The sequence below is a fragment of the Nanorana parkeri genome, unplaced genomic scaffold, assembly GCF_000935625.1.
Source record: "Nanorana parkeri isolate BGI_ZX_2015 unplaced genomic scaffold, ASM93562v1 scaffold383, whole genome shotgun sequence".
Classification (NCBI taxonomy): Eukaryota; Metazoa; Chordata; class Amphibia; order Anura; family Dicroglossidae; genus Nanorana; species Nanorana parkeri.
This window is the reverse complement of record NW_017306651.1, coordinates 853,153-879,544: the sequence shown is the minus strand read 5'-3', so window position 1 is coordinate 879,544 and position 26,392 is coordinate 853,153. Positions and strand designations below refer to the sequence as shown.

Here is a 26,392-nt window from a genome sequence, read left to right as displayed (position 1 = left end):
ATCTTAGACCTCTCACATAGCTGAAAGATTCACTACCTTCTTCATAGGTTTTATAATTTATGGCATTTCATTTACATCTAATATCTTTATGTGTTCTACTTTCCTTACACAACAACTTTATGCATCTCTTGTGTCCAGTAGGAAATATTCATATTGTTTGTGTTGCTATAGAGGAACTAAGTATGATCATGAGGGGTGGTTCTGAGGTGCAGACACATACAGAAGAATACTCAGGAAAATGCAGCCTTGTAAAGAGGAACTGTCATCGATCTACATGTAATCTTACTTAAAATGTACTCAAGACAAAAATATGTTTATTAGTTTTGGAGCAGTGAAGTGGAACTTGTCAGGGTGTTGCCTGGGTCTTCCTTGGGAAGACTTCCACTCATTGCTTGCTCTCATGACAACCTACAGAATGGTATATTTGTTATTAAAGCTCACCTCCCAGATAAGTGAATAGTGTCTAAATACAAGAGCCACGTGTATCCTAACTTGAATCTTGCTGTGCTTTGTACTGTATAATTCTTCCAAATCTGTGCAGCAGTCCAGTGTGAATCATTTCCTCTGTGCAGGAGCTCCATGTAATTAAGACCAGTCACTGCTGCTTTCTCCTTGTGCAGGGTGGCTGGTCTTGTCCCCGCCCCTCCTGTAGTTATCAGCAGGCTGTCTGTAACGGGCAGGGCCTGCCAGATCCCTCCCACAGTTCTGGCCTTTGCACAGGCTATGTACAGCACAGAGATGGTATCACCGCTGCATTTATGTAGTCATATCTGGGAATGCAAAGTGTTTGGTGCACACATGGTGGATTTATATTCTCTGTGCCTGGAGTTCAACTTTATTGCAAATGAAAGTAATGTCAAACAATTCAAAACTGCATGACTTAACCATCTTCAGTTTAGAATGAATGTGCTTATTCAATCTCAGTTAGTACATTGTGTCACATCTATGTTAGAATTTGCTATCATTATGCATTAAGCAGGACTCCACCCAAATTATTTTTTTCTTAAAGAGTAATTCCATTTTTGTTGAGAAAAAATGAGTCCTCTCTGATTGATCTGTGTACTGCAAGGATTTAAAAAAAACCTTGCTGCAGTTTCCTACCTATTTCTGTCCTGAAGAAAAAGCTGTTTGTTGCAGCGTGTCCTTTCCAAACTGATTCCTGAATGGGATGGTCTGGGTTCATTATAATCAGCTGGCGTACTTCCTGTGCTTTAATGAGGAAAGGTGCAGTGTCTGCATTCCATTAGAGTAATTAACCCTTAGGCCTTGTTCACACCAAATGCAGACCAGATCCCGTCAGGTTTCTGCACACACAGTGTAATGGGTTGTGCCGCGTTTTAGACGCGTTTTGGATGCGTTTTTTATGCGTTTAGGGCCGGTTTTGGTTAAAAAAATAAATGTAAGTTTAACATGGACTTTCAGGCACTTGCATGCGTTTTTTATGCGTTTTTGCGTTTTAGATGCGTTTTTGATGCGTTCCAGACCAGATCCAGAGCAGGTAAAATAGGGCTTGCCACATTTTTTTCATCCGGTCTGTATCTGGTCTGGATCCGCACGCTGCGATGTGAACTGGAGGTCAAAATACCATAGGAATACATTGGACGCAGTTTTGATCCGGTCTGCACCTGCTCTGGTCCGGATCTGCTCCGCGCTTGGTGTGAACAAGCCCTAAGGGAGTATCTCACCAAAAATGACATTTCTATTGTAAGGGATGGCAAAAATTATACTTGTATCTTAGTGCAGCCTTCTGGGAAAATCAGTCAGTCAATCACAAAAGCAGGAAGTGACATTTCTGGGGGCGTTCCGTACACCAACTGTGTACAGAATGCCTCCAGGTCGCCATATTACAGGTACTACACTTTAAATAGAAAGGTAATTTTAATAAGGATAAATTACAAAATGGCTGGTGCAACAATTATATATGCTTCATACATTTTTCAGGAGTTTTCATTTTTTATATTTTTAAAGAGTTACCCTTTAAGTTTCTGAGAACATAGGAAGGTTTTTCTCATATTTATATCAGGGAAGCCACTAGGAGAGATGTTGGTATTGGTGATCCCATAATAGATCACTTTATACTTTATAATAATATTTTGGGGAAAGTAACCAGCTGGGAGCCAAGTCCTGGATCTGTCAGCAGGAGTAAGGGGAGATTTCCACACCACAGAGCAATAAAAACTACTTAGGGAATTAATCCCTACCCTGCGCCATCAAAAGAAGTGTATCTAATGCAATTTTTTTTCTTTTAATTTAAAGTGAGGGGTTAGAAGTGTACCCCTGACTAAAAGACTATAGCCTGGCCACGTTCTACTTTATGCTGAATTACCAGGATTCTAGTTTTTATTTTTTTAACCTAGACATAATGTTTCCCACTTACTATTTAATCTGTCTTATCGGAGTAAGAATTTGTTAAACATTATTATGTTAGTTTCCACATACATTCTTGCAATGCATTGACAATTTAAACTTGAGCTTTGCCTTTTCATAGATTGGTGGATGTTGAAGAGATGTATTATTTGTGTTTTTTTTTCTCATTTCATAGGCCCCCTCTTCTCCATCCTCTCCAACAATTAAAGAATCTAAATATGAAAAAAGATGGATTGACGAGCTTTCAATTCCATTACTGATGGCTCGAATTTCACGGTTCAAGGCTTCATGTGTGAAGTTAAGGTTTGCATTATTCTATGTACAAGTAATCAGTTATTTATTTGATATATTTACTATTTAAAGGGAAATTAGAGTGCATTTTCAGTGAGCACATATTTGTGTTATTATGATAATATTTACCTCAAAGTCTTTTAAGTGACTTTCCAATGTTTTACATGTTTGCTAAACCATGCTTTGATGATTGTATTACATGTAACTATTTCCCTATAGTGACTATGTGTATTTAAAGTGACACTAAACTCAGGAGTTAAAGGAGAACTATTGGGTTAGTGTTTTTCCCCATAGTTCTCCTAAGGCTCACGGGAGGACATATACTAGAGCTCAGTATATCACGAGCGACAGCTCGCTGTATACTGAGACTGCCGCAACCGGGATGGGTCCAGAGGCACAGCTAGCTGTACCCGCCCCCTCCCCCGTTCGTTCCACCAGTCAGCTCTGGAGGATCGGAGCGGGGAGGGGGAATCCCTGCAGGGAGCCGTGAGTGACAGTCACGGCTCTCTGCAGGGAGATGATCGAGAAGTGAGCGAGCGACGGTATGTGTTCGCTCACTTCCCGATCTATTGAGCCGACATGTGACAGTTTCATTGTCACAGGTCGGCTCGAACTAGGAGATTGAGTGAAAATCACTCACCTCATAGTTCTCCTTTAAATGAAAAAAAAATTCAGGTACCTTACCTTAGGAATTATCTGTTTTGTTCACTTGTGAAAAAGTGGCCAACCCACACAGATCTTTTTGTCTGGCTGTAAACTAATTAAACCCTCTGGAGGTGCCTGCAAATACCTGCAGCAGATTTGAGTGCCCCCAACTGCTGAGCTGTTTTAATTGGGGAAAACCCTCCCACTTCCTGATTCTGTTCTGACCATCACACTTTCCTTTTGGCTCATTACTATGATGGGCAAAGTCACTGGCCCATAGGAATGTGAGGGAGTTGGGGGGATATTGGATCCTACTAGGAAGGACCCAAAAGTAGTGCTTGCTATTGTTAAAGTAACAAAGTCACTCTAAAGGGACACTAAACTCAGCAGTTAAATCTAGTTAAAACTGCATTCAAGTACCCTATTAACATAAATGTATCTTATTTGTGTATCACTCGCCTGTAGATCCTCAAATCATCTCTGAATTGGTGCTGACACTGTCCTTCCTTCTGGAGGGTGGCTAATTTTGTTCCACGTGGTCCCTGAGTGTTTTGTAAAGTAGTCACCGGTCCAAGTTCACTCCTGTGATGGACTACATAGTTACATAGTTACATAGTATTTGAGGTTGAAAAAAGACATTAGTCCATCAAGCCCAACCTATTAGGATCTCATTCTAGGAGTACCTGTACCCCTGTATATTACGGTCCCTTAAGAAATCGTCCAAACGTTTCTTGAACAATTCCACACTTTTTGCTGAAATCACTGCCTGCGGCAGTGAGTTCCAGACCCTACCCGCTCTCACTGTAAAGAACCCCCTTCGCCACGTGTGCTGGAATTTTTTTTCCACCAATTTTAGGTTATGGCCTCTAGTTTTTGTAATGGAGTTAATTTACCAATTCATATTGAGATTGTAGTCTATCACAGGAGCAAGCTTGGAGTGGTGGCTACTTCACAACACACACAGGGACCATGGGCAACAAAAGTAGCCACCCTCCAGAAGGAAGGACAGTGTCAGCACCAATTCAGAGATGATTTGATGATCTACAGACGACTGATCCACACATAAGATACATATTTGTTAATATTTAAAGCACTTGAATGCATTTTTAAGGTTTAACTCCTGAGTTTAACATCACTTTGAAGAGCACCTGAACTCTGGAAGCTGAGCTCAAAAGAGGGCAGTTACAGGGCAAAAGAGTAGTCACTAGTATGGCTTGTGGACTTCTTGCAGCTAATCTCTTCCCCGTGATTGATTTACCATGCTTTGTTCTGCATGGTGTCTATGTATGTAGGCAACCATCTTGGTATAGACAGGGCTTTGCTTCAGAACCTCCAAATCTCACTCCAAATCTCCTGAGACTAGCAGTCAGAGGCAACAGTGCCTTAGATCTCACACTTCAGATCTACAGCTATGGAACTGTAGACACCCTCACATACCAGGAAGTGCACTGCTGTTTTCTATATTATTTATTTGACAAAAGGTGCATTTTTCAGTCAACTACTTAGACACAATTAACACATTTAAATGTTCATTGTGAACAACAAATCTTCCCTGTTGAGTTCAGGTCCACTTTATTTTGGCCACTTAAAGGAAACCTGCAGTGAGGGAAATACAGAGGCCTTAACGGCTTGATGGATACTCATAAACTAGTTTAATACTTTTTTTATTGTATAACTATATTTTATCAGAGCAGCTGGAGATTATATTATATAAACCTGACACAGCCATCTATATAAAAACATAATTAAAAACATATTAATGAACATATAAATCAGTAATACAGATGAAACTCGAATAATTAGAATATCGTGCAAAGTTCATTTATTTCACTAATGCAACTTAAAAGGTGAAACTAATATATGAGATAGACTCATTACATGCAAAGCAAGATAGTTTAAGCCGTGATTTGTCATAATTGTGATGATTATGGCTTACAGCTCATGAAAACCCCAAGAACCCCAAATCCACAACCTCAAAAAAGTAGATTATTACATGCAATCAATAAAACAAGGATTGTACATAGAACAATATCGGACCTCTGAAAAGTACAAGCATGCATATGTACTCAGTACTTGGTTTGGGCCCCTTTTGCAGCACTTACTGCAACTACTTTTGCACGATATTCTAATTATTTGAGTTTCACCTGTATAACATTTTGTAATACATTGCAGAATTACATTGATGTTTTTGGTCTTATGTATGAAAAGTGTGCTAAGAAGAACATTTCTTGTTGCTCTGGCAACCAGTCAGAATCACTGTTTCATTTTCAAACCATAGATTGCAGAAATGACAGTTGGAAGCTGGTTGTTATGGGCAAAAAGAAATTATGTTAGCATGCTTTCACACATAAACTCCTTAGGTGTTAGTAACTGCGTGAATGTAACATTCTGTTGTATTAATGATGGTGTCTATCAAGCTACTGTGCCATTTGTGTTTGTGTTGCCTCCAAGTCAATGTCACAGTGCAGCTGCATACTTGTAGAAGTATTTGCAGACCTCTTACCCTTGATTATACAAGTATGCAGGGCTATGATGTTGCTTGTTCTCCTCCAGGCTTGTTCTCTGATCCTAACCTGCTTTTGTACCAGTCTGGCAACTTTAGGCATCGGCCGACCTCTCCCGTTGATTATCATGTAGCTTCTCAGTCTGGTCAGCTTTTGGCCAATCCTTTGGTTCTTTCATCTTGTTCAGTTTATTTAAACTCAGTGCAGCTCAAGGCTAGCTGGCAATGCTTTCCCAAGCTCGTTGCTGAGCCCTTGGTCACTGTTGAAGCTGCCACTCTTGTTGTCCCCGAGTTCGCAGTTGTGCCTTTGTTTCTGACCTAATTTCCATGGTTTGATCTCTCGTGTACTGACTGAGCTTTGGTCTCCCGATCTCTAATGTCTACTGCATAGTGGCAATGTTTCCTAGGTAGCAATAAATGTTAACCAGATATCATTCCTTGGAGTTACTTTTTGAAGAGATCCTAACAAGATTCCATAGGAAACATGTTAGCATTACCAAATCTCAGTTTTATTTTTCAGAAAAAAGTACTCTTTTTTGCGTTTAACATCTTTATCTAATGTGACCTAAAGTCTGAGGCAAAAGATCACATGGTCTCTCGCTACCAGAAGCATTGTGCAGGGTTTTACATCATTAAAGAAGACAGCAGGTAGCTTGCTTTCACCCAGATCAACCCTGTCTGGTAGACATACAATGAAATAAGAGGCACATATTTTTGGAACTTTTTCAACTGTTTTTATCTTTGAATTCAATGATTCCAAACTATATACCGCTGTATTTTCTCAAAAAAACCCTCTAATGTTCACATTTTTTGAATAATATCTATTAAAATAACTTGTAGAGGTCTATAATGTATAATACTAGTTTACATAGAAGGGTTTTTTTTTCCCCCGAAGGTCACAAGGCTTAGAAATGTAGTACTATAATTTCTCATACTCTACTACTAATGCCATTTCCAAAGTAGTAATTAATTTATAATGATGTTCTAATTTATCTTAGTTAACTTACGACTATTTGCCGAACTAATTTTAAATGCAAAGTGCATTGCATTTCTATGGAGGTGCTGTTATTTAATAATGGCATCAAGGGTAATGGCACAAATAAATTAGAGTGCGGGAAACTGTTTGAATAAATTAGACTTTTAACCCACAAAGGTATTTCAGCTGTTGCAATGTGTTGTAATATTTATAAACACATTTACATTTTATATTTTTATATATTTAAACCTAAAGCAATGTACAGAATTCTTAGGCATATTAGATACAAAACATTTGTCTTTTATGATTATTTTATGTTGTCTGGATAAATGCCTCAATGGAAAAGATGGAGGGTCACTAAACTACAGCCCACGGGCCAGATGTGGCCAGCTCCTGTAATTCTGCAGACCTGCCAGATGAATGAGAAGTACCGTTGTTCCAATACTCATTCATCATTTGGTCGGTGCCTAGGGAGCCATGGACCGTTCAATAATTAATAAGCTCTTAGCAGTGTCTAATAATGGCTGCTCCCCACAGTTACTGGCATCTGTCCTTATTGGCCTGCTCTATGCCCACTTCCAGCATGCATGACATCACTGTATGCTGTGGTGCAGGAATGTGCAAGCACTCGCTAATGGCTTGCAGGCACAGAGCACAGATTGTGTCTGAGTGAGCCAACTGAACATTGCACTGTCTAGGCTGCTATTTGGAGGTCTAACTGAGGTCTCATTATACAATATTAAAAAACCTTAAAGAATTAAAAAAAACTAAAGATTAAAAACATGTCTTTTACTTGAGTGAAACCAGAACATTTAGACATTACAAATCTTATGGTCTCCTTAACACCTGTGGCAAGCTAACAATCCATTCACTGGTGGCAAATCACCAGCTATATGATCACTAATTCAACCACTTACCTGCTCCCATGGTGTCGTTCCCTGGATGGCAAAATCAGCGAGGTGCTCTGTCTTGCCGCATTTTGACCAACAAGGGGGCAGCAATACAGCCATGTCTCTGGGTCTGATATCCAGGGAACAATGGAATGGGATCAGGTTAATGGTTAATTTAGCAATCATATGTCTGGCAAATTGCTATCAGTAACATAATCTGTGACATGGACCCAGAATACATTAACTTTCAAAAAACATTATAGTAATATGCTGTATCGACTGCACTGATTAAAATATATACAATTGTGACAGTACAGTGTTGATTTATGTGTTTGTGGATGTCCGTATTGTGTCTCTATAAGTATGTTTCTGGCTGTGTCATTATGGTACTGGTTATCTGGCGACATGTTCCTGTTTTTATAGTGTTAATACAATGTAAAAGGCAGTTGCTGGAATGGGGGGAGAATGGAGAGTAAAACCGGTTATACATGCTTCAAATTGATGAACCGGCCAAAATTTGCTGTGTGGGTGCCGCTTTCTGCATCCTTCCGCCTGGCATCTCTTGATCAGCTAATCGAAGGAGATGGTTGGAAAATTCTTGAAACAATGAAACATTTTGTTAAATAAATTACACTTTAGAAATGGCATTAGTAAACTAAAAATAAAATAAACCCTTTTTATATAGAAAAATGGAAAAAAAAATCAAGTAGAGGTATAAATATAGATCAGATTGAGAAATTGGTGAGGCCTTGCAGTCTGTTCGCGGCAACATTCCCATTATGTGGAACTTGTTTTTTACATTCTTTGTAGTTAAGGAACGCCAATGCCGTCCCTTCCGTCTTATATTTTATAAATGTCGCTCTCTTGTCCTTGAAGTGCAACAATTTCAATCAGAATGGGGGAATTTATTAAAAGAGGAGCAGACCGAATCTGTTGTATAGTAACCAATCTGTTTCTCTCTTTAGTTAAGATTTGAAAATGAAAGATAGAAGATGATTGGTTGGCAAAGCAACTGCTCCAGAATTTGTCTGGTTCAATTTTCATAAATTCCCAATATTTTTTTACATACTTCATTATTAGGAAGATGTTACCTGTTAAATTTGCGGTATCCCTCATTAGACAATGTTTTCCTCTGTGGGACCGACAACGCAATTTAGCTGCTTTGCAAATGGCTGTTCCCCCCAGCATTGTTAGTGCCCAGAAGCTAAGACGCTTTCAAGTCCTGTGCATGTTGACTGTTGCTTCTTCTTGCGCAGGCGTTATTATTGTTTGCAGACCAGTGGCAGTGTAGTCTGAGCTGGTGACGTCGCCTGTGTTTATGTTGATCCTTAGAGAAAGCTCTGCAAACTGCTCATTGAGAAAGTGAGTGAGAAGGAGACTTGACAATCACATGCCCACATGTAAACAAGTAAATCAAGTTCTGTAATGCCTTTTTTATATTAACTAAACATTTGACAATGATAAAGCTAGGATGTAGGAACCATTTGTGCTGTTCAGTATATATATATATTGCCTTTCTATCTACTTTGAGGGCCCCATCAAACCAGATGCATTGGGGCTAAGGTGGCCACTTTTTCCATTGTACTCCCAATGCATTTTGCCTTGTTTTAAATTGGCTCAATTCACACCACCATGTAGCAGTGGTGTGCACTGAAAAAAGTACACTGTGCAGCACTTGTTTTCATAGCACCAGTGGGGAGACATGATACAACCAAATCGCATTATGCTGTTGCTGATAGAACGTAATGAAATGTCACTCGTGTAAAAAAAAAAGTAAACAGTGTGATACATTGCCATCAGTGCAGCAGCACTGTTACCTGTCAGCATACACTGGCACCCATGTGTTCATTGCAGCTTGTTGGTGTGAACAGACACTAAAGGGCCCCTTCACATCTGACTGACTTGTTGTGGTGGTTTACGGTAATGGACCAATATCTGGACCTCACAATGCACCAGTGGTCTGTTGACACCTTCTGTAGTTGTTGGGGTGCCATTGTAAATGACAGAGCATTAATACAACGCAATAGTGTGAAGCCAGGCTCAATTGATTATTTAATGAAATCCTAAACAAAAATCTACCCTATTTTCTTCCTGTAGAGACTAATAATCATATATCACCTAGTGGGGGAGATCAAATGATTGCCAGGTTGCTGTAAGCAAAGCTAGTAGAATCTTGTCCTGCATCAAGAAGGGAATGTTTTGCAGGGATAGGTCTATAATTTTGCCACTTTACACATCAATGGTTCGGCCTCACCTGGAGTATGCGGTGCAGTTTTGGGCACGGGTCCACAAAAAGAATGTCCTTGAACTGGAGAAAGTCCAGCGGAGGGCAACCAAACTCATAAAGGGGATGGAAGACCAGAGCTATGAGACACGGCTACTAAATTTAAACATGTTTACGTTGGAAGTAAGGAGATTAAGGGGGACATGATTTTCATGTACAAAATGTTCCATAGTCATACCAACATTAGCAACAAACTCTTTGAGATTAATTATGTAACAAAGACTAGAGGACACCACCTAACACTGGTAGAAAAAAAATTTGAACACAAGGGGCGAAGGGGGTTCTTCTCAGTTCGCGCGGTTAAGGTCTGGAACTCACTGCCTTAAGCGGTAATTTCCGCAATTAATCTGGAATCATTCAAGAGGCTTTTGGACGACTTCCTGAGAGACCTAAATGTACAAGGGTACAGGTACTCTTAAGAATGAGAACACTCATGGACCTATACACACACACACAACAGGTTGGACTTGATGGACTTATGTCTTTATTCAACCTCAAATACTATGTTACTATGTTACACAAGAATCCTTGCCTGGTGTGGCCCTGGGGTGGAGTACTGACTTTTGGTTGTATGTCAATGCTTGTGCATGACTAAGTCTAGTGTTAACTGGCGAGAGCTATGAGACAGCTTTGCTTGTACTTTGGTGATGAACATTGCAGTGGTAGGACATAATTTGGCATTCCTTGGAGAAGCAGTAGCAAAATAAATGTGCACAGTGTTCCCTGTGATTTTTTGTTGTTGTTTGTATCTTTCCATTTCACTGTATATTACGTAAACCCTTGTAGAGAATAAATAATTCTCATCAATAAGATCCTCATCTTCATTCATCATACACCATGCATCAGTCATGGTTTATTTCCAAGGAGACATCTGCCATTCAAGTTACATTATGAACTAGTGTATAGTTTATTGATAAGAAGAGTATTATAGTAGAATTATGTATACGCTAATCTTATAAATGATATATTTTTGTAGATATCACTGAGTTAATATTTTGTTAATGAATGTCTTCCACAGACCTAATTCATTTGAAATGCTGGCACAGGATGGAGTAGGCTCGGGGACTCTCCAATTTCAATCAGCACATGACAGTGCAGACTGGCTACGAGCAATATCAACTAACATTGGCGATCTAATATTACAACATGTAAGTTCAGTTTACATCTCTAGTCTAATTAATATGTAAAATTTTATTTTTAAGCATGAATCTGAAGAAATATCTAAAGATAACCAATTAACCCTATTTTGACTGTTCTTGCCACTGTCAAGAAGCTGGTTTCCCATCCAGAATCAAATAACATCCTAAACTTTGTGCCTGGGCCATCTCCCAGGGTTAGTGCTGCTTTTCAAGGCCTGACAGAAGGAGGCTATAGAGACAGATTCAGATACATACTCCATATAATAGTCCAGATACAGTTTTTTCAATGTAGGATTGAGGGGACAGTATAGAAATAGTCAACACATTTCGGGGCTGCCAAATCAGCTGCTGAAGAGCTCTATGCATTCTCACACATTAGATAAACCCTGCTGAAAGGGGTGTTTGAAAAAGGCCCTGAAACACATTGGCTATTTCTATACTGTCCCCTTAATCCTACATTGAATAAAGATGTATCTGGTGTGACAGTTTTTTTTTTTCTTCACTCCAACTTTCTTTCCCTCACCTCTTCAAACAGATTGCCTTTCTTAGCAGCCCTGCAGATCAGCTCTCTGAATCCACATGCTAGGTTTACCTCCAGGACACTGGGTTATGTTCACCCGTACAAAACGCCCTCTCATCTCACTTCATTGACCCTTCTGCTTCTCCTGACTTCAGGGGATATCTCTCTCAATCCTGGCCCTCTCTTTTCTAATACTCACCCTCCTAACCAGCACTGCCTTTCCTCTGGCAGCAGCTGCAATCCACACAACCTGATTTCTATTCCCCTGCTTCCTAAAACCAGGCCCTCCTTCTCTTGTGCCCTCTGGAATGCCCACTCTGTCTGTAACAAACTCACCGCTGTCCATGATCTTTTCATCTCCAATTCCTTTAACATGCTTGCTGTCACTGAAACTTGGCTTCAGGAATCCGACTCTGCCTCCCCTGCTGCCCTCTCCTATGGTGGCCTCCACTGGACACACTCACCCAGACCCAATGGACGGAAAGGAGGTGGCGTGGATATCCTCCTATCCCCGCAACGCACTTTTCAAATTCTGCCTTCACCTCCCTCTCTATCCCTCTCCTCTTTTGAAACCCACTATATTCGCCTATTCTCTCCAATTTCTTTGAGGATTGCTGTTATATACCGGCCACCCGGACCAGTATCTCCATTTCTAGATGACTTCTCTGCCTGGCTACCCTACTTTCTCTCCTCAGAAATACCCACTATCATTCTTTTTTGACTTTAACATTGCTACTAACATTAACTAACCTCTTCTTTTGATCTAATTCAATGGACACAGACTCCTACTCACTCTGATGGTGACATGCTTGATCTTGTTTTCTCCCACCTATGCACTCCTTGCAACCTCTCCAACAACCCTTCCCACTCTCAGACCACAACCTGGTCAGTTTCACAATCACACTGTCCCCAACACTGACTCCCCCTACAAGGTACACTGTCACCCAGAGAAACCTCCACCACCTCGACCCTTCTCTTCTCCACTCTGCTACTCACTCCCTCTTTGACAAAATCTCACCCCTGTCCTGCCCTGACCTGGCTACTTCTGTTTTTAACAACTCACTCTCATCCTCCCTAGACACCTTGACTCCCCTCATTACATGCAGACTTAGACCACGTCTGCTACAACCGTGGCAAACTGAAGTTACCAGACATCAAAAAAGACAAAGCCGCACTCTAGAGCGACTGTGTCGGAAAACTAGGTCTCTGCAAGACTGCCCTGATAAAATATAACTCCTCCCTCCGTGCTGCCAAACAAACTTATTTTGTCACTCTCATTAACACACTCTCATCCAGACCTCGTCAACTCTTTTCTACCTTCAAGTCTCTACTATGTCCTCCACCACCACCACCCACTAACTCACTCACTGCCCAGGACATTGCCATTCACTCCAAAAACAAAATAGATACAAATCGAGATCAGATCGCCACTGTCCAATCAACTGCCCCTTTTATTATAGTACCTTATCCTCCATCACACTTGTTACTTTCCTCTTTTTACCCTGTCACCACAGATGAGGTTACTAAGCTTCTCTCTATCATTGACCTCCTGCTTTCCAGCTCCCTTGTCCACTCCTCCCATACTCGCCTCCAGGACCTCTCTAGAGTCTCTCCCATCCTCTATAACTCTTTACCCCAATCTGCCCATCTATCTACCACCTTGACTGCCTTTAGGCGTTCCCTAAAGACTCATCTCTTCAAGGAAGCCTATCCCACCTCGACCTAACCACTGAACCTTCACATTCTCAAATAATTCATCCCCACACAGCTACCTCCTCATGTATCATTTCCCCCTCCTCTTTCAGATTGTAAGCCCTCAGGGGCAGGGCCCTCCTTACCATCTTGTCTTGAATTGTAATCTCTTCCTTATATTGTAAAGCGCTGTGCAAACTGTTGGCGCTATATAAATACTATTTAATAATAATAATAATATTCGGGGGACTAAGCTCAATGGTAAACGTGCAGGGATCAGTCTCAAAGCCGTTATTTCTTAAAACAGAAACAGTCTTTATTTTTGTAAAGGCAGACATCCAAGGCAATCCAACAAAATAGCTTATCCTCAGCAAATAATAAAAAAAGTTTGCTTATCTTCAGCATAACATAAAACAGAGTCTCACTCACTTAAATCTTGCTTGCATGTATAACACCAGAATACCAGAGCTTTTGGGTAACTTCCCACAGAACAAACAGTTCTCAGCAAAGCTCAGTTGAGTTCAGCAGCTCACACAGCTTTCTCTGCACACATGTGCTACTCCAACTTCTCCACAGGTTCTGTGCAGTTTTCTGTGTTTTCTAGACACTTCCTCCTGCCTGGCTGTTAACACTTTGTTTCCCCTTAATGGGACCACAACTCAAATAGAGGGGACACATACCACCCTGCCAGGACCCATCCCTGGCGCCCTGTACACTGGACATTTAGACAATTAAACATAGTGTAGTGTCAATCAACTATTTGACACTACAAACCAAGAAGATAGTGGAGATCCTCTAGAATGTAAAAGGTGTCTGTCCGGTAGTCATATCACCTATACCGACACATCCTAATTGGCCAGCCACACCAAAAGGACAAACATTGCGGGTCTACATTTTTATTTCACTTCTTTCCAGTAACTCATAAACTGCAAGCAGTTACATGTGTCCAAGCAACCTTGGTACAGCTTTTTAGGGACTAAGAACATCCAGTTGCTGAGTATACAAGAGGAGTGATCCCCCATGGACCTTATGTGACAAATCACTCCACTTTATTTGTGAAAGTGGAGAACTCCATTTAAATAGGGTATGTGTAAAACATGATTGTAATATTCCACTTTTTGGCTGCTTGACAGAAAGGGACTGTGCTAAAGATTCTGCTAGAGACTGTGAAAAGCAGTGATCATTAATCTCTGGCAAAATAATCGTAGCATGTGCACAACGAATATCAAGGACTAGCTGAGAACAGATGGAGCACAGCTAAGATCTCCCAAGTCCACGGACTAGCCTTCAATTTATAGCTTTACAGCTAAGAACTGATTAATATTGCAACTGTGTATAATTGCATTGCACCAATCAAGAGATGCCTGGTAAATGGGGTGCAGAAATCTGTTGTCGGTGACAGACTCTCCTTCTCAAAGGAAGGAAAAAGTGAAAAATAGCAAACTGTTAAATTGCAGTTCTGGCACTTTATTCTTTTAAAGGGGATTGGCAGCTAAAATAATATGTAGAATTTACGTCTGCCTCTTCTTGTTTCTTTCCCCAGGAGCTGTAATTTCCAAATTCAACTGCTGATGCTTTTGCATATACATATCTTATGTGCAGATGTGTTCTCTTTGTTACTAAAGGGGTCAAAATCATCAATGGAATTTTTACTTCGACTGGAAATTCCCTTTAATAGCAGATTGACTGCTGAGACCTATAAAATTCTAAAACAGTTCTGCAGAATGTGGCTTACTTATTGTTTTCAGCGCAATCTGGCATAGTTGTATGAATTTCTTTTTATGTTTAAAAGTACACTGCAGTCAAAATCAAAAAATAATTTTAGAGTGACACTAAACTCAGGAGTTTAATACGAAAAATGCATTCAAGTATCCTTTTAACAAAAATGTAGCTTTTTGTGTATCCCTTTGCTGTAGATCCTCAAATCATCTCTGAATTGGTGCGGACACTGTCCTTCCTTCTGGAGGGTGGCTATTTTTCTTCCCCATGGCCCCTGTGTGTGTTGTAAAGTAGCCACCGCTCCAAGCTTACTCCCATGATGGACTACAATCTTAATATAAATGAGCTAATTAAATGTGAAATTGCAGTCCATCCCAGGAGCAAGCTTAGAGTGGTTGCTACTTTACAACGCACACAGGGACCATGGGGAGCAAAAGTAGCTCCCCTCCAGAAGGAAGGAGTCAGCACCAATTCAGAAATGATTTGAGCATCTACAGCTGAGTGATACACAAATAAGATCCATTTTTGTTAATAGGGTACTTGAATGCAGTTTTAACTAGATTTAACTGCTGAGTTTAGTGTCCCTTTAGAGTGACTTTGTTACTTTAACAATAACAAACACTACTTTTGGGTACTTCCTAGTAGGATCCAATATCCCCCCAACTCCCTCACATTCCTATGGGCCAGTGACTTTGCCCATCATAGTAATGAGCCAAAAGGAAAGCGTGATGGTCAGAACAGAACCAGGAAGTGGGAGGGTTTTCCCCAATTAAAGCAGCTCAGCAGTTGGGGGCACTCAAATCTGCTGCAGGTATTTGCAGGCACCTCCAGAGGGTTTAATTAGTTTACAGCTAGACAAAAAGATCTGTGTGGGTTGGCCAGTTTTTCACAAGTGAACAAAACAGATAATTCCTCAGTGCTTCATTAGTTTGCAAGGACATCTGCTTTTAAACTCATAAAATCTGCTTTTAGACTTATAATAAAAGCAGAGACCTCAGGCACATACAATTGCAAATGTATGTTAACATCACTCTGCTATGCAAGAGTAGATACTGCTTTAAGCTACTGAAGAGCCAACCTTGGCACAAATATACAAAGTACTAAAAGTACTAAAACTGAGAGGAACTAGGCATGCCGTTTAGAGAACCATATGATTATGAAACACAAGTATCTGCATTGCTAAATTGTGTGATTATTTGCAGACATATTGGCATGCAAATTGACACATGAATCAAAAATTTGCTGATTTTCCTCAATAAATCTTTACGACACATAAATGACTGAGCCAACTTGCTTCTGTTTTATGCTCTTCTATTTGCCATAAGATACTATTGCCATTATAAATCATCATATAGACAGAAATATATTTCTCTTTGCATGGTGGGCAAATGTATTATTTGTTGCTGCTTCATACCCAGTAATAAGCCAGAATAACCAGAGGGTGGACCAAACCCAAACTGTTTTCATTCAGTATATCTATATGTAGAGTGGTATTAAATACTTACATGCTTATTGCTTATATTTCAACGACTGGTTCTGAATGCTTATTATTTTATCTTTTTTTATTCCGAGATAAGTTAATAAATTATTGTAGCAAAATTTAGTCGCAACAATACAGAACAGCTTGGCGGAAGAGGAATTTATATGCAGCAATTTATGAAAAGCCTTTAAAAGGAAAGTATAGACTTGCTTTATAGGCAAAATATATTCCTTCATAAAAGTGTAGATAGTGTGCAATAAAACCGCTACAGTGCAAATATGAAACAAATTAAAGACTGTATAAATTTGCATGCATAAAGATTTGTTTTACAGATTTTGCAGAGTCGCAAAATTTCCTATATTTCATGAGATATCTTCTAAAATGTCAGAAATACCCACTATCATTCTTGGTGACTTTAACATTGCTAATAACACTAACACCCCGGCCTCAACTCAATTTCTTAACCTAACCTCTTCTTTTGACCTAACACAATGGTCAGACACTCACTCTGATGGTAACATACTAGATCTTATTTTCTCTCACCTATGCACTCCTTGCAACCTCTCAAACACCCCTTTTCACCTCTCAGACCACAACCTTCCCAGTTTCATCCTCACCCTGTCCCCAACCATGAATCCCCCTACACGACGCACTGCCACCCAGAGAAACCTTTGCTACCTCGACCCTTCTCTTCTCTACTCTGCTACTGACTACCTCTATGGTGAAATCTTACCCCTGTCCTGCCCTGACCTGGCTACTTCTGTCTTCAACAGCTCGCTCTCATCCTCCCTGGACACCTTGGCTCCCCTCACTACTCGCAGACTTAGACCACGTCCGCTACAACCATGGCAAACCAAAGAAACTAGAAATCTCAAGAGACATAGCCGCACTCTGGAGCGAGTGTGGTGTAAAACTAGGTTTCTGCTAGACTTTACCATGTACAAAGCATCATTACCCCTCTTGTCTTGTTCGTAAAGTTAGCAAAAAACGTATGGGGAAAATTCCTGTGGGAGCATTTCGGGGCTTGTAAAAGAGAAAAGTGGGTCTCTTGGACGCAGAGGACATCCGCAGACAGGGACTGTGCCTCCTTCCACAACTGGTTCCTTTTAGCCGGGTGATTAAGCCCTTTAGCATTAATGGAAATTATATTCACTGGCATTGTGAAAAGGGATTAACGATAAGCATTACAGGTTCTATACTCACGCCCATGCATACAGGAGCAGTGATCGACATTGTCCTCGCTGCTGGCAAAGGCATCCTCGGCCGGGCCTCGGCAGGTACCTCCTCGTGGAATGATATGCTTAGTCTCGCACTTGGCACATAAAAAGAAAAGTAAACCAGAAAAATAACAAGAAAACAGTGGAAGGAAATTAAAAAAAGGTTCCCTCTGGGGACCAACGTGCAGTGACTAGCACTGCTCATGGCTTGGGGGTTATCACACATGGTGATCAGTGTGGCCGAACAGGGCCAAGAGGCTTATAGCCGTCAGGTAGCATCGCAGGTCAAATTCAATCAGGGGCTTTCGTCGTCTGGGACCCCCTCTTGCGGGTAGAGGTACGCCAGTCAGAGGTCATCTTGCTAGGAGACATATCCGAGCGGGAGGCAGGATCATGGGCAGGGGGAATCTTCCACTTCTCCAGGAGCGTCAGGCCATGTTCTAAGGAAAAAAGCGTGAAGGACTCTCCCTCCTTGGACACTATGAGTTTGGCGGGGTAGCCCCAGCGGTACACAATTTGGCGGCTGCGCAGTGCTCTGGTAACCGGCCCAAGCCGCTTCCGAAATAGCATGGTATGTTGGGATAGATCGGAGTAGAATTGGAGGCGGGAGCATCTGTCAGGGAGTTTGGACGGATCCCTCACCAGCCTTAGGAAGTGGTCTTTGACATGAAAAAAGTGCACCCGCATCAGCACATCTCTTGGTAGCTTATCTGATATGTTCGGCGGCTTAGGTAGTCGATGTATGCGGTCTATGATCAGTTCCGTTTTAGGAGTGCCCGGCATAATTTCATGCATAAGATCCTGCACATAGGACATCAAATCCGCCTGGGCGACTGATTCAGGAATGCCGCGTATTTTCACATTGTTGCGGCGAGACCTATCTTCCAGGTCAGCCAATTTGGCCTTCATCTAAACGGACCAGCTATTGTGTCCGGATACAGCAGAGTGTCAACTCACAGCAACTGCTGAGTGCATGGATCAGTGTAGGAACTCGATCACCTGCAAGGGATGGATAGGAGGAAGGTGAACTGGATGGCTGTCAACCACCATATACATGTATAAACCAACACCCAAATGATGGTATAGGAATAAAATAAAATATAAAAAAATAAAATATAAAAAACGTTTGTGGGATGATTCATATGAGAAGTTAAAAACATAAAATGTATCAACCAATAAGGGTAAAACCAGTTTGTGCTGACACACAATTACTTCTCGTTTCTAGACAGCCACTATATACAGCTAAAAGGCACTGCTATGGGGGCTAGTTTTGCTCCTTCATACGCAAACTTGCTGATGGGGTATTGGGAAGAGCTTCACATCTGGTCGAATAACCCGTTTGGAGCTCACTTAGTCCTGTTCGCCATATATATCGATGACATCCTCATTATCTGGGATGGCACTGCCATAGAATTTTCTGCCTTTGTCAATTACTGCAAGAACAATCCGTTTCACCTAGACTTCACGTTTGTAATAGATGATAAAGCATCCAACCTCAGCAATCTCAGACCTATTTCCTTACTCCCCTTCACCTCCAAACTCCTTGAACACCTTGTTTACAATCGCCTGAGCACCAACCTCACCGATAACAACCTTCTCGATCCCCTACAGTCCGGCTTTCACCCCTAACACTCCACTGAAACTGAACCCTACAACTAAAACTCACTAATGAATTAATAACAGCTAAAAACAACGGCCACTACTCCGTACTCTTGCTATTAGACCTTTCTGCTGCTTTTGACACTGTTGACCACCCTCTGCTCCTCAGAAAACTCCACTCGCTTGGCCTACAAGACTCTGCTTTCTCATGGTTCTCCTCCTACCTATCTAGGCACTCGTTTAGTGTAACCTACAAATCTACATCTTTTTGCTGCCTTCAAAAAAAAGAAAAAAAAAACTATCCCGGCGCTCTGGGAGTCTCCTGCTCCCGGCCACCCAGGAGAAAAACACTGCATTTTCACTTTTTTGTTTATTTCTTTATCGGGAGCTGTACGGGCTATTGTGAATAGCCCGTACAGCAGCCCTTTGGTTCAACTGACCTGAAAGGGTTCTGGGGCCGAAGCTAGCCTAAGAATTGGCCGAAGCTATGGCTAGATCCTTCGTCTGCTTCGTGAATAGACCCCATTATGTAATCCAATGCAGGGAGATTTCACAAAGCTGCTCACAAATGGGGTAGGTGGGTCTGCTTCTTGCAGCCTGTGCTGTTTCTATTCCTCTCTCCCTCTCTTTTCCTTTTTATTGGCTGATGTATCAACAATTGGCCTAAAATGTAGGTTTGAATCTAATTTGTTCTGTAATTAAGATTGTGGGGCGCTGGACTCCGAACTTGAAGTGGTTCCGAATAAATGTAATGATTGCTGGAATGTGGCAGCTCACTTATGTCTAGTAGGACACCAGTGAGGTCCATAGGACATTTTTGCTCATATGGAGGGAAACAATGAAAATGCCAAACAATAGAAAATGGTCAAATTCTGATTTCTTTTCTCTCACAAGAGCTGTATTATTTTTGTGTCGCCTGAATTTTAAATATTAAACTGTGGTAAAAAGCTCCCTGCAAGATGATTTATTGATGAAGTTCCTAACAGCAGTTCTGAAGGAATTAAAAAAGAGTAACCACCCTTCAGGATTAAAGTCACACAGTAATACTAAGCCCTAGGGGAAGTTGTGCATAAACTCTAAAACACATTGGTCTTCAGACTCTTTTGTTGTGACAAATAGAAATGTATATTTCGAGCTAATCCTAAAGGCCGTGACACACTGCACGCGAAGCCGTGCAGAGTGAAGCAAAGCTATCCAGCACGGAGCTTTGTGTGCAGTGTGTGAGCTGAGTGCAGCTCAGATGATTGACAGCACCTTCAGCCAATCGGCTCGTCCGTAACAACCTGCCATCTGTCGCATCGCGACGCGCTGGTTTATACGTGCGAGACGATTGGCTGAAGTTGAAATTGTTCATCTCGCACGCTCAGCTCCGCGAGCACTCGCAAGCTGAGGTGCCGAGCAGAACATTACATGACACACTGCTCGCAAAGGCAGCGCGCCCCCGCTCCGCGCTACTTCGCGTGCAGTGTGTCACGGCCTTTACAGTTTGGCAAGCTCATCCTTTCACTCCATACAAGCTGAGTCTAAATGGTGGCTGTGTGAAACTTCTTTGTACTGACATATAGGTTATCAAGCCTCTTCTATGTGAGGAACAGTAAGGAGCCTACAGTGGGTGTGTTTTGATATAACTCTTTAGCATAAGCATCAGATAAGCAAAGGAAATGATAAGATCATGAGGACACGAAATGAGGATAATCTCCCCACTGTAGACACATTAATTTAAAGCTGACGTAGGTCCTACCCCTTCCCTTCTCTATCCAATGCTAAAACTAGTGACTATATTGTGCTTTGCTTTTCAGATTTGACTGGAGTATTCATTTAAAGAACCACTATATGTCTTCCATCCAAGATAACATTTTGTATATATTGTACATATACTGTATTTATCTTTTACATTTCTATACAGCTGCTGTATAGCCTATTATTATAATAAGTGCCTCTGTAGGCAAAAAGGGGGCAAGAAAATATGAGTTAGTTGTATTATTTTGTGGTAAAAAAAAAATGCAACCGTGTGTGGAAAAATATCACCCTGCTTCATATCAGCATTTATTTAAAACATTATCTGTTTTAATATTATGGTTGGATGCTTACACATTTATAAATTACGTGCTGTTAAAACATATTTATAAAACTGTTTAAAAATGATGTTTTTATGTGTCATATGACTCACTATTGCTTCATAAGATAATACATAATGGACATTATTTATTAATAAAAAATGCTAAAGAATGGTGCTAAATCCAGATATAAACAAAATAAATCTTAACAGTGGGTACAAAAATGATAAATAAACTGAAATGAGTGACAGTGAAAAAGCTTGTGTACAAAAGACCTTTTATAAACAGCAATAAATAAAAATTGAATTTCTAAATGCATATAAAAACAGATGAATAGTTAATAGAGTGTATTGCTAGAATTAAGGACAATATATAAAAAGTCAAGCTGTGCTACTTTGCCTTCAAGGGACAGAGATGAATCCATGATCTAAAACAAGGCAGCAAAATAGAAAGCTTGTGCAGATGATCCAGTGTTATAAATCATGTATTCAAAGAAATTGTGAGATGGGAGAGAGGCAGGAAAAATCAACAACACAATCTACACCAAGGATTATCTAAGCAATCTATCATGAACCAAAAATCTGTTGAGACATGAAGGGGTTGATTTACTAACCTTATAAACACACCACGAACATGTATACACCTCTGTAGTGTGTTCCCTCCCAGCATGATCTATGGGTGGAATCTAAACACCTTTGTAGTGTGTACACACCCAGCAGGTGTGTTGTGCAAAGCCTTGCATGAATTACAAGGTGATGTTGTGTAAATTAGCTCTACGTTGTGTTGCTTGCGTTGATGAATGCAGGAATGTAAATGCATGAGCTAACCATTTTTGTCTAAACTGTGAAGCAGCATTATATATGCATCATGTTCATGATTTTTCCATATATGGCATTAGTGGAAATATGCTTTTAGAGACTTTTTGGTTGATAAATACGTTTTGCTGTGTGAAAATCACACGCACCTGGTGCGTGCGTGTGTTTAGGTTAGTAAATCACCCCCGAAGAATCACTGCACTCTGCCAGGCTCCACCTCTGGATGTATCTGTGAAGAAGAGGAGGAATCTTCATTAAACCTCAATGGCTACATTATCTGGGGCTGGAGCCTTGCAAATAGCTTGAAGCTTCCTAACTTCTTATCTTAGCTGGCTCTTCCCCAATCTCCCCCACATGATGAATTCCAGGTGGAAAATCTGCATTGGTTACTCCTGCTCTTGTTGTTTTACAATGCATTTAAATAAACACTCAGCAATTATGTATTGTGCTCTGAAGGCATCTGAACTGTACAACCACCTGATTAGAAACTTTTTACCTAACTGAAACAAGTGTAAGCAGGAATAGTGCAGCTATATGTAAATATATATATATATTTAAAATATGGCCTGGCCAGGAAGGGGGTGAAACACTATGGCCTTCAAGTGGTTAATTACAATATTTCTAAAGCCAAAACATTTTTGCTTGTTTTTGTTAGAGTAAGAAAGGGGGAAAACCTTGTCAGTTTTGTTTTCCGTCTGCGTCCCATTGGGTAGATTGCCTTTTTATTTCCTGTCCCATAGACATATCAGCCGTAATTCCTCAAATCATCTCTGAATTGGTGCTGACACTGTCCTTCCTTCTAGAGGGTGAGTAATTTTGTTCCCCTTGGTCCCTGAGTGTGTTGTAAAGTAGCCACCAAGCTCACTCCAGTGATAGACTACACTCTCACATTTAGTTTACTCATTTGTATTGAGATTGTATTCCATCATGGGAGTGAACTTGGAGTAGTGGCTTCTTTACAACACACAGAGGGACCATGGGGAACAAAAGTAGACACCCTCCAGAAGGAAGGACAGTGTCAGCACCAATTCAGAGATGATTTGAGTATCTACTGCAGAGTGATGCACAAATAATGTACAGTATTGTTAATAGTTAAGGTATTTGAATGCATTTTTAAGATATACTTATGACTTACTCCTGAGTTTAGTGTCACTTTAAGTGAAGGGAATTGTATAATTGTGCACCTTAAAAACTTAAACAAAAAAGTACAACAAGCTATAAAAGCTGAGCCAACACAAAAGAAAATGTAGGTATAAAAACATCTCTTGAACCCAGATGATGGTGATGAGAGAGTTAACGGTGTGTCACTATGCGCTTTCATGTAATTTTGTATTACTTTAAGGTTTTCCAACTATAAAATAAATTAATACCTAATATACCCACACCTTAAAAAATGCAAATGTAGTCTTATAATTCAATAAAACAACTTACAGGTTAAAGCAGCTGTTTGTTAATTTATTTTAGTGCTTCTGTAAATGTATCTAATAAAGACTTAGATCTTAATCTAAAAAGCGTCCTTAAAATATAGATATTACAGGAAATGTTAAAAAAAAGTATTTTTATGAAAGAAGTATTTCAAGATGTCTTGAAGGAAAAATAAATATCCGAAATAAAAAATCATGAATGAGGTAAAGTGTTTATGAGGATGTTTTTATCTAAAAGGTAACTTACATGTTGATTTTGGAAAATTCCTTCTTGTATCCAACTTTTATCACTATAGAGATAGAGAGAGAGAGAGTGAGTGAGTGTGTGTGAGAGAGAGAGAGAAAGAGAGAGAGAGAGAATACTACCGTCCCTGATACCATCTTCATACATTTCTTTGGCTTTGGTGTTTCTAGAGATGTGAGCAGTTTTAGATTTGTCCCATCTCTTTAAAGTTTGGGCAGAAAGTGATTTACTGGTCTCATCTTGCCACGAAAGCTTTTACCACATTGTTATTGGTTCACTCAACTCATTTCTGTCCATTCCCAGACATAATTTCTCTTTCCCTCCAATGAAGATAAATATTAAGGCAAGTTATTGCATTAATTCACTGCAGCACCTTCCCGCCAGTCTCACTTGCTGAATTCTTCAGCTTGTTGGACGTGATTGCAGACCTCCCTGTGGAATTATATACAAGTTTCAATCTTGTCTGCCCAAAGATCTCAGATCAACTGCCTTTTCTAAGCAATGTCTTGTAGCTTTGATCCCTATCTGATATTTCACCGAACTTGGACATTTTGCATATTAATTTCCACACTTTTCCTAACTAAGTGTCTAACTTTTTGTGTCTCTCTTACTTTATTACATATTCTCAATCCAAATGGGAATCTTTGAAACTCTTTGAAATCGGTTGTGCACAAGATAATTTGACTTTAGAATTGTTCACAGTGCCAGCATTTTTCATGTAGTCTAGGTTGTCATTAAGAATTTTCAGTTAAGATTCAGGTTCAAGTCATTCTCTTAGAGGTTCAACGTGCTCCCCCCAAACCCCAGCAGTGTCTTGGCCACCTTCCATTCTTTTGAGGGGGAGCAGGGTTAACTAGGTTTCCTAAGAGAACATTTTGAATAACTTTAGTGCTTCTCCTACAAAGGTTAGTGAGGGCTTGTTTTAAAGCTCATTTACTGCTTGTTATCCCCTTGACGACCCATAATGGGATAATTCCATCATAGGTCCTCAAGGGCTCTACCGGGACTCTGTTTATATGTGTAGAGCCGGCGGCCGGCTTTACAGTAGAAACAATTCTGGTGACTCAGCTGTGACTAGATCGCTTCTGCGGGCCGATAAAGTGGCTGCATTTCCCCACCTGAAACCATGTTTTCTGGGCTCTGCTGCCCCTCCTGCAGGCCCAGGATCGGTATCTTGGGTGTCGGCAGGAAGATGGGGAGGAGATCTGCAAACTTCGGCCCCCTGATCTCCTCCCCGCACTATGGGACCGGGAGCAATGCTGATTACATCACTTCTGGTCCCATAGCTATCATTGCTCGGCTCCTGAAGCCAAGCAATAAGCTATTGATGTGTGGTCTGCACTGCAATAGCTTATTTAAAGTGGTAAGGTGATACTAGGGGTCTTTTGGACTCACAGTATCACCTTAAACAGGACCTGTCACTGCTTGTAAGCCCCCTATGTGATAGCAAGTAAAGTAAAGTTGAAAAAAAAACTTGTTTTAAAAATAATATTAAATAAAATAAATGTAAAAATAATTAAAAAACCATTTTTTAAAGTCCCCCGCCCACTCGAACATGCGCATTTCCCGTAAACATGCTTTGGGTGTGCCTACATATGAAAACGATGATCGTGCTACACATGTTGGGTATCACCATGCATGCCAGAGTGAGAGCAATAATTCCAGCTCCAATATTTACATGTATTTCTAAACTGAAGACTGTAGGGGCTTTTAAAGTGTTGTCTATGGACTTTTTGGGGTACTGAATTTTGTTGCAGTTTCACAGATGCACACAATTTTTAACCTGGACATGTTGAGTATCTATTTACTAGCTGTAACCTCATCTTTTATATTGTATTTAAACAATGTTGTATATAGTGTTTTGGGGCACTAAATTTAATTTAAGTGCATTTGTTCACTTAATTTTTGGGTTTGATAGTAAGTTGGACTAATGTTGTGCAACATCCAGATTTGCAACTGCCACCATTGTATTCTACAGGGTCTTGGCGTTCAGAAAATATATAATGTTTGGGGGTTTGAAGTAATTTCCTAGCCTATAATGCGCATTATAACACGTAAGCAAAAAACGGAAAAAAAAGGCCTTGGTCCTTAAGGGGTTAAGAATATGCAAAGATTGTGAATGTCCAAATGTAGCCCCATATTTACTTCAGCATAACCTCTTTTTGTGCAAAACACAAAACTTACCGGTTGGATTAGTTTTATGGGTTGCAAGTTGCAAATCAATACTTGGCATTTGCTTTCAGGACACCTTAACAATTTAGAGGTAATCTGGAAAACATGTTTTAAAGTGATAATAATGTTTTCTAAAGCTGCACAATTTCCTACCTGGGCATCCTAAATTAGGCTAATGCAGAATCCAGAGACTGAACTAGAGGTGCAATGAAATGAAAATGTCAAAAAGGAAATTAAACCGAAATGAAAAAAATGTCAGGCCAAAACCGAAACCGAAAATGTTTTTTATTCAAACTTTTTCAAAAAATTTTAACATTTCATTTTTTATAAATGTTTTAATTTTTTAATATTAAATTTT

The 26,392-nt window shown here is 40.3% G+C and overlaps 1 protein-coding gene and 1 long non-coding RNA gene across 2 annotated transcripts in view; both read left to right on the top strand.

Annotated features, from left to right (window-relative positions):
* The window catches only part of SNTG2 (syntrophin gamma 2), a 381,958-nt gene that overhangs the window by 254,972 nt on the left and 100,594 nt on the right, over window positions 1-26,392 (top strand). The window contains exons 10-11 of the mRNA XM_018559229.1: window positions 2,543-2,670; window positions 10,975-11,104. Of these exons, the coding sequence (XP_018414731.1) occupies window positions 2,543-2,670; window positions 10,975-11,104 (258 nt within the window). The remainder of the gene's footprint in view (window positions 1-2,542; window positions 2,671-10,974; window positions 11,105-26,392) is intronic.
* The window catches only part of LOC108789264, a 13,322-nt gene continuing 9,235 nt past the window's right edge, over window positions 22,306-26,392 (top strand). The window contains exons 1-2 of the long non-coding RNA XR_001941387.1: window positions 22,306-22,316; window positions 23,659-23,665. This is a non-coding gene — a long non-coding RNA (uncharacterized LOC108789264). The remainder of the gene's footprint in view (window positions 22,317-23,658; window positions 23,666-26,392) is intronic.